General features: G+C 44.5%; 1 protein-coding gene across 3 annotated transcripts in view; it reads left to right on the plus strand.

The window, feature by feature from the left end:
* LOC150014596 (protein argonaute-1) overlaps positions 1-7,165 on the plus strand; it is a 32,070-nt gene extending 24,905 nt beyond the window's left edge. For 2 of the 3 annotated variants that reach the window (XM_090269100.1, XM_090269101.1), the window contains exons 13-19: positions 1,097-1,256; positions 1,442-1,532; positions 2,792-2,986; positions 4,635-4,769; positions 5,381-5,482; positions 5,811-6,010; positions 6,254-7,165. In XM_090269100.1, coding sequence (XP_090125226.1) covers positions 1,097-1,256; positions 1,442-1,532; positions 2,792-2,986; positions 4,635-4,769; positions 5,381-5,482; positions 5,811-6,010; positions 6,254-6,362 — 992 coding nt within the window. In that variant the 3' untranslated portion in view covers positions 6,363-7,165. Of the gene's footprint in view, positions 1-1,096; positions 1,257-1,441; positions 1,533-2,791; positions 2,987-4,634; positions 4,868-5,380; positions 5,483-5,810; positions 6,011-6,253 lie in introns of those variants that run through there. The other variant, XM_090269102.1, reaches the window with a different exon arrangement.
* The last annotated feature ends 1,899 nt before the right edge of the window (positions 7,166-9,064 follow it).

Genomic DNA, 9,064 nt, shown 5'->3' on the forward strand with positions numbered 1-9,064 from the left:
ACTCTTTCATTGATCCTGCATCTCCTTCTTAGTACTTTATATCACCAAAAGAGTTCTTGCTAATTTTTTGCCTTGATAACACTAAATACAAAGGACATTTCTGGTCCTCATTTTACCTGATTTCTTAGCAGCATTTGACTCTGTCGAACACTTGTTTCTGCTTGAAACACCCCTTGATATTCATGATACAACTGTCTCGTTCTTCCTTGTAGTTCTCTTTTTCTCCTTTGCAGACTCATCTGTCTCCTGTTCTGCAAATATTGAGAGTTCCTGAAGATTCAGGTCTAAGCTCTCTTTTCTTTTTATTCTGCTCTCTTCCTTGATAATCTCATCAAGACCATGCCTTCACTTACCTGTACCTAAGTATCTCACAAATTTTCATCTCTGTTTGACTACTCTTCAGTTTCTAACTACTATACCCAGGTGTCTAGTTGATATTCTCACTGGGATGATCAAAAAGCACTTTAAACTCAAAATGTCTCAAAAAGAGTTTAAGATCTATCTATTCTACTACAAAAGCAAGAAATCATAGAAGTTATCCATAAAAAATATTTTTCCTTACGTATGTAGTCTGAGTTTTTAAAATATCTCTTGAATCTTCATTTCTCTCTATCTCAACAACTGCCTCGTTAATACAAGCTGCCCTCATATCTTCCCTATGTCAGTTCCTTTGCTCTCCTTTGTAGTTACTTTGACCTTTTAGTTTCTCAGACGTTAAATGCCATCTCCTATCAGAGTGCATTTTTGCACACTGTTCCCTCTGCCTGCATTGCTCTCTCCCAAACTCCTCCTCTCTTCTAGGTCCTTTAGTACCTTTAGATTTCAGTTTAATCAGTACTTCGTTCTTTCCTGGCTAGGTTATTTTCCCTTATTACATGCTGTCATAGCTCCATGAAGTTTTACATTATACTATTTATCATTGCTGTAATTTCATGATTTTTAAAATTAGTCACTAGATGGTAAGCACTATAAGAGTAGGGACCCTATGTGTTTCTGGTCACCATTGTGGTTCCTAGCACCTCATATACTTCCTGGATCTTATAGGCATTCGTTAAGTATTTGTGAATGCACTAATCACTTCTCTCCCTACTCATAGCTGAGGTGAAACGTGTTGGAGATACACTCTTGGGAATGGCTACACAGTGTGTGCAAGTGAAGAACGTTGTCAAGACCTCACCTCAGACTCTGTCCAACCTCTGCCTGAAGATCAATGTCAAACTTGGTGGCATAAACAACATCCTAGTCCCACACCAGCGGTATGAACTCTATTGTCTACTTGCCCTTTTCAAACCGGGTACCATTCTGGGGATTAATGAAAAGATAGGACCCTGGCCAGGCAGAGTGAGTGAGGCACAAGGGAGAGAGGACCAAAGTGGGTGCTAGATGGTACCAGGAAGAGAAGACCCATCTCCTCACCATTTGTTTTCTCTTCCTTGTTCAGCTCTGCAGTCTTTCAACAGCCAGTGATATTCCTTGGAGCAGATGTTACACACCCCCCAGCAGGGGATGGGAAAAAACCTTCTATCACAGCAGTAAGTTATACTCCCCAACTTCCTCATATGGTTCTCTTAGCTCTGAGCTCCCAAGATTACACATTCCCCCAGCTCTGGCTCTTGACCCTTCGTAAGAACTTTTCTTTTTCTTTTTCTTTTTTTTTTTTAATTAAAAAAAATTGTTTATTTATTTTATTTTTAGAGAGAGGGGAAAGGAGAAAGCGGGAGAGAAACATCACTGCGTGGTTGCTTCTCACTTGCGCCCCCAAGTGGGGACCTGATACGCAACCTAGTCATGTGCCCTGACTGGGAATCGAACCAGCGACACTTGACTCGCAGGCCGACGCTCAATCCACTGAGTCATCATGAGAACTTTTCCTTCCAGCTGATCATCCCCATTAACCCCTACCTTGGTAGCTCTAAACTTAACTGTATACTCTTTTTTTTTTTTTTTTTTTCCAGTGAGAGCAATGGGAGTGTGGGCTGTGGCCAGAGACTTGGCCCAGTCTCCGTCACTCCTGCTCTGTATTTGAGCTCATCTGTTTCTCTCCATGCCCACTTTGGGGTATGGTAGTGACCATGCCTCCTTCCTGAAACCCCTTTTAAGGGAGTTACATAGTAATTGAGACTCCTTTTCTCTTTCTCATTCTTACTCCCTCTCCTGACGTCTCTGGTCCCTGTCCCCTAGGGGCTTCTGAATTTCCAGAGGGATCTGGCCTTCCTTCGCACTTCTATTTCCTCAACCCTCATGTTTTTCTAGGCAGACTGGGATGTAAGGAACACCTATACAATGCATATCCCTATTTTCCTTGTGGCCACTGTCCCCTCTGAAAATAATATTACTCTCACCACCTGCAGGAACACTTTTTACTGTGGCTCCTAGATAGATTAGCACTTGAATGAAAAAAGGACAGACTTGTGGCTAGGTAAGATTATTCTTTAAGCTAGTAATGCCAAACCTTCACATTCCCCTTGGCAAGGGTAGAGAAATAAAACTTATCAAGTATCTACTTTGGGGTAGACCCTGTGCAAGGTGCTTTATATGTACTATAACAGCAGTGCAAGCAGGTGGTGTTCTTATTCTTATCTCCATTTGAGAGGATGAAAAAGATCAGATGGATTAAGTAACTTCTGCATGGGTGGTAGAACAGAGATTGCAACCAGGACTCATTGAATCCAAAACCCTACTCATTGGATGACATAGTTTTCCTGCTGAGAAGCCTTTGCCCAAACCCACAGCCTGATAGTGTTGGGTGGGTGAAGGTTCTAGGGGCTTATCCTGCTTCTTTGATTGTCAGGTGGTAGGCAGTATGGATGCCCACCCCAGCCGTTACTGTGCTACTGTGCGGGTGCAGAGACCTCGGCAGGAGATCATTGAAGACCTATCTTACATGGTGCGTGAGCTGCTCATCCAGTTCTACAAGTCCACCCGCTTCAAACCTACCCGTATCATCTTCTACCGAGATGGGGTTCCTGAAGGCCAGCTCCCTCAGGTAGGTGGAAAAAGCTTTCATATTGAGGCCAGAGGGTCTAATGATAGCAGAGAGTACTAGCTTTTCTAAGCTATTAGCACTTGGAACTTGGCTAAATGGAAGAGGCTTGGGAGCAGAGATCACAGCTGAGAGGTGGTATGTTCTTTCTTCTGGTAACAGAAGACCCTCAGTGCCTGTTAGTTGGTTCATGTTGAAGACTGATTCTTTAGACCAGTGGTTCTCAAACTTCAGTGTGCATCAGAATTGTCAGGAGGCCTTGTTAAAACATTTTGCAGGGTTTGCCCTTAGAATTTCTGATTTTGTGAATCTTGAATGAGGCACTAGAATTTGTAGTTCTGACAAGTTCCTTGGTGATGCTGCTTGTTTGGAGGCCACTGCTGTTGACCTTTCTTCATAATGTTCCTTCTAATCCTTCTGCTGCCAAGCCTTCATATTTTGTTGTTTAAACTTATAAACTTAACTAGTGCCCTTGGCTACCATTTAATAATAATGTAACTACCATTTATTGGGTACGTTTTATGTGATAAACTGTGCTAAGCACTTGATATGTGTTCTATTTAATGCTTACAATGGCCCAATGAAAAAATAATGATTCCATTTGACAAATGAGAAAACTGGGGCTTGGAAATGATTTCTTCAGTGTCACCCAAGCTGTAAGTGGTGGAACTGGGATTTATTTAGACAAATTGGTCTGGCTCCAAAGTCCATGCTATTAACCATTATGCTCAATTTCCTCCAAGGCATCCAGTGTTTCCTAAAATACCAGATAAATTTATCATTTCACTTCTCTGTTCAGAAATATCTAGTTCACATAGTCTTGGGTTAAAATTCAAACTGCTTAGCAAAGCAGTCAGCAATTATTAAGCCCCTGCTAAGTTTTCTATGCTGTACTTAATTATCTGTTATAGTCTTCACAACAGCTTTGTGAGGCTGGTCTTATTAGTAACTTTAGTAACTGTGGAGAAAATGAGACTTTACAGGGGTTAAATGACTTGCTCAAGGAACTACAACTAGATAGAACTTGGGTTTGAACCTAGTTTTAATTGATTGTAAATTCTATCCGCTTCTGCCGTACAGTTTTGACTCCCTATATCTGACACCCAATGCCACAAGGCAACTATTGCCTATGGTTATTTACCTGTAGCTGCTTCTTTAGCTAGTCCATTTTCTTACAATCCTGCTGCTTTGTAGGACAGAATTTATCTACTCCCTCTGCACCTGTTTCTGAACTATGTATCTGTGCTTCTCTGGTGGTACCAAACTTGTCTGCTTTTGGAAGTCACAGGGGAACTCTAATTATTCTCCTGATACTGAAGGTGACCTTACCTTGGCCATGGTGATTTTAGTGATTTTTTTTGTGAACCTTGGTTCTGTGTCTTGATTTAGGTCTCTCTATACATAAAAACCAGGTAAGTGTTCTCTGCTGATACTAAGACTCCTAGCCATGGTTTTATAGGAACATATTAGGTGAACTGCATATAAGGCTGATTTTGGCGGGAAGGACCCTTCAGCTCTAATGGTTGTGTGTCAGCTTATAAAGGGAGACTGAGCAAAAAGCCATAGTATGTGTCAACTCCTTAGTTCAGAAAGATGTGTGAACTCAAGAGGAGCTGTATGTCCTTTGTCTTCCTCCTCACCCTATGCCTAGATCCTCCACTATGAGCTGCTGGCCATTCGTGATGCGTGCATCAAACTGGAAAAGGACTACCAGCCTGGGATCACTTATATTGTGGTGCAGAAACGCCATCACACCCGCCTTTTTTGTGCTGACAAGAATGAGCGAGTGAGTGAGGGATTGAGGAAGCCACGCATACCCTCATCTATCCCGTCACCCTTCTTTTAATATGGAAGAAGCCCTTGAAATAAAAATCTGGGGATTTAGTCTTTGGCCTCTTCATCCTCTCTGGCCCCTTACCTCTCGCTCTTGTGGTCCTTCCTCTACCACCTCCTTCCCTTTGTTCTCCTCTTCTCCCCTCCTTCCCTTATACTTCCTCTCCCTCCTCCTAGCTCCTTGGCCTATAGACCCCATATATAGACCAGCTCCCAGAGAAGGGAAAGGGAACTACCATTTATTGAACTTCTCCTATGTGCCAGACATTGTACAAGGCGTCTTCCTCACAGCAGCCCTGTGAGGTAGGTACTATTATTATCTCCAGTTTAACCTCAGAAAGGTTAAATGACTTACTAAGATCACACAGCTAATAAATGGTGAAACTAGCACTTAAGCAGTCCTGTGTGATTTTAGAGATCCATTATTTCAACACCCAATGCCCTCTGGGGTCTGGTGGAACAGTTATCCTCTGGGATTCTGGTGGAGTCAGAGTAGAATTGAGTTGTGGCCCTAGTTAGGGCCAGGCAGGTCTTGGGATCTTGGTTGTCTTTGTCTCTATACAGATTGGGAAGAGTGGTAACATCCCAGCTGGGACCACTGTGGACACCAACATCACCCACCCATTTGAGTTTGACTTCTATCTCTGCAGCCACGCAGGCATCCAGGTAGCTGGGCTATGTCCTGGGGTTTCCATTGGGTTGAAAATTAGTTGATTATTACCACTGCTTCTAGAATGTTTTTGTCATCACTGAGTGGCATTCAAATCAGGATTGTTCTCTTAATAAGCCCTTTAGTATACTTGAATAGAAGTACATTTTTAATATCTTAGGCAAATTGCCCATAAGAGGGGTTCTTTATGTCATAAATGACTGTGTGTGCCTGTTCATGGGTGGGTCTTCCATCCTAGCCATAATCTTAAACAGTGATCCTGTTCCTTATTATCAGCCATCCCCTCTGCCCAGTCTGGGGCCCCTCACCTTCCTATCTTCCCAGGGCACCAGCCGACCATCCCATTACTATGTCCTTTGGGATGACAACCGTTTCACAGCGGATGAGCTCCAGATCTTGACGTACCAACTATGCCACACTTATGTACGATGCACACGCTCCGTCTCTATCCCAGCTCCTGCCTACTATGCCCGCCTGGTGGCTTTCCGGGCACGATATCACCTAGTGGACAAGGAGCATGACAGGTGAGGCCTGGGATCAGGCTGGCTTCCTTTTTGCTTCAGCCTCTGGTACCAGACCCTCCCAACTTTCCTTGGGTAGAAGGAAAATGGGTAATGTTCAGTTTGGTATCTGGGTTCATCTGCCAAATCTGGGTTGGATTTTTTTTTTCCTTAAGGTGGTATGGGAATTGGCACCCTAGGGATGGGGGAAGGGATTAGCAGCAGCTCTGTTCACCAGGAAGGACTTCTTTCATTTTTCCTTTTCAGTGGAGAGGGGAGCCACATATCGGGGCAGAGCAATGGGCGGGACCCTCAGGCCCTGGCCAAAGCCGTGCAGGTTCACCAGGATACTCTGCGCACCATGTACTTCGCTTGAAGGCAGAACGCTGTTACCTCACTGGATAGAAGAAAGTTTTCCAAGCCCCAAGAGCTGTGCCGCCCAAATCCAGAGGAAGCAGGGAGGAGGGAGGTGGAGTAGGGAGGAGTGCAGAAGGCCTTGTTTCCTTCTACAGATGGGGCAGAAGGGTGGGGAACAGGGCCAGTAAGCCAGACCACCAGCCAGAAATTTCTGATATTCACCTCATAGCCCTCACCCCATCTTGTCACATCTGGCCCTGACCACTGGACCAAGAGGGGCAGCACAGGTGCCCACCATACACACAGGTGTCTCATGTGACTCACAGTGCTAAAGACTCTTGCCTGATGGCTTGGTAAGGCTCTGCAGTCCTTCGGACAAAAGCTGGTAGGTTTGGGTTTGATACTTTAGATGGGAAAGTGAGGTGCTTGAGAAAGTGGGTGGGAGGAGGGAAGGATTTTTTAGGCGCCTTAATCAGAAAAGGTCTAGATTTGTTTAAGAAGAAAAATGAAAACAGAACCAGATCAATATTTTAGGATACAAGATGTTTTAAAGGGTTAAGTATCCACTTTGTAGGAAGGTTTTTTAATGCTAATGGTTGGCTGCTCCCACCCTCCCTTTCCCTTATTCGTATCTCTCCACCTTTTCCTGCCCTACCTTATATCTCCTTCCCGATAAGACATCCAGCCCCTAGTATGACTTAAGGCACTATGGCACTTAGCTCTGAAGTGACACGACCCTGTCTTCCTTCCGCCTGCTGGTGGGTAACCAGTGCCTTCCCTGTAACGGTAATGCTGCAGAACTGCAACCTTTTGTACCTTTCTTCGGGGGGATGGGGTGGGGGTGGGAGAGGAGGTAGGTAGGTGGGGAAGAAATACCCCTAACCCAACAAGCCTCCAGCCAGAGCGCCAGCTATTTTGCATTTAAAGGAATTTACTTTCATATTCATTGAGCTTTTTAAAAGGTTACAACCTCAAGATGGTTAAAATCCATTGACATTTGCACTTTCAGACCTGACAAGTCTCTGGAGCTGCTGAGATGACTGGCTATACCTCCTTTTCTCCCTGTCCTGTCCCCACCCTCCTGCCTGCCTGGGCCTGGAGTTACTTTCATAGCTTTTCTCACTCTTGGCTTATTTCTCCTCAATGGTCAAGTCTCGTATGTTTCAACATTTCTTAACTGGGGTGTCTTAAAACAAATGATCCTTAGGTCTAAAATAAGAAAAAAGAGCGAAAACTAAATGTTATTTTTATACCATAACTTGAGTCTATTGCCAAAATCTGGATATCCCTCCAATGCCCAATGAGTTTACATCCCAGAAACATTGAGCCATTAGAAGGAACTATGTACCTGACTTGTTCTTTGGCCTGGCTAGGTAAGGGGCTGTTATCTCCCCAATGTGGGGCTCAGGCTCCATCTTTCCTCTGTGCAGAAAATACCTTGTTCTTGCTACAGGCTCCCTCCTCTGCACTGCCCTGCACTCTTTCCTGCAAGTGCATCTTCCCCTTCCTCTGGACTGTCCTTTGACACTTTGGCTCATCCCAGATTCCAGCGTGTCCTGTGAATAGGCTGGAGGATTTTGCTGCTCCCTATTGCTTCTGTTTACACAATTGAATTTTTCCTGTTTCCCACTAGGGCATGTGAATGAATGGCATGGGCTTTTTTCACGTGTTTGTCTGTTTCCCTGGATAGAAATGGGGTTTGGCTGTCTTGTAGAACTGGAAATGTAGGGGGTTCTAGCTTGGTGACCGCTGGCCTTAAGGCAAGGCCCCCTCTTTCCTTGACTGTTCATTTTCTCCTTTCCCACTGCTTGGGATGAGAACTTACAGCTTCAGTGTGGAAATTCCTCTTTTTGAGTAGCCGGGACTTGGGTTTGCCCCAGGCTGGTGATAAAGCCATGACGCTTTAGACCTAGTTCAGGCTTGGAAGTCAGCCAGAGAAAGGCCAGTCTGAATCTGGCCCTGTGCAGTTAGAGCTACCATTTTCCCTCCCAGCAGCCCTTGTACAGATCCAGATTCGCTATGCAAAACAGTCACTCCCAGGTTCTGTTCTGGTTGGCTACTTTGTTCAGTGACTTCACAAAACATAGCACAAACATTGATTATGGAGGAAGGTATCAGGGCTGTTGAGTAACTCCTCCTTTACTTCTTTCCTACTGGCTACAGCATTGGTTGCCCCATGGGCACAGCCCAGCTGAAGAACAGAATGGAGGGCTCTGCGAGGAGTTAGCTCACTGGAGAGCCTACATTCCTTACACAAGTGCCTAAAGAGAGTGATGCCAACACTCCATCTGCCCTGTCCATCGCCTTCATATACTGTCTACTTCATGTTCAGTCACCCTTAGGAGAGGGGAGCTCTCTTGGGACAGTGGGCTCTGCATGTTCTCTCCTTGGGTGCATTTTGGGGCTAGTATCAGGGCATTATTCCTGGAGGGTCCAGTCATTCACCAGCATTTGCAAATATCCATGGGAAGCTAGTGGTAGCCACCTACTCTCAGCGACAAGTTTGTGTTCTTTCCTTTTTCTCTTTGTCTCACTCTCTCCAGTTGAGTTTGGAGCTGGGACTTGAAATGTGTTTTTTAGCCCTTTGGCATTGCACATGCCATTCAGTAAATAAAAGCAAGAGAAGCAGCTTGAGCAATGGCAAGAAAATGACTTCTTGCTCTGATATTATATTTTAAAATCTTTGAGACTTGAAAAATAACCCTTGACCTTGAGGATTAT

Source organism: Furipterus horrens, unplaced genomic scaffold (assembly GCF_987537825.1).
Source record: "Furipterus horrens unplaced genomic scaffold, mFurHor1.1.pri manual_scaffold_3, whole genome shotgun sequence".
Taxonomy (NCBI): Eukaryota; Metazoa; Chordata; class Mammalia; order Chiroptera; family Furipteridae; genus Furipterus; species Furipterus horrens.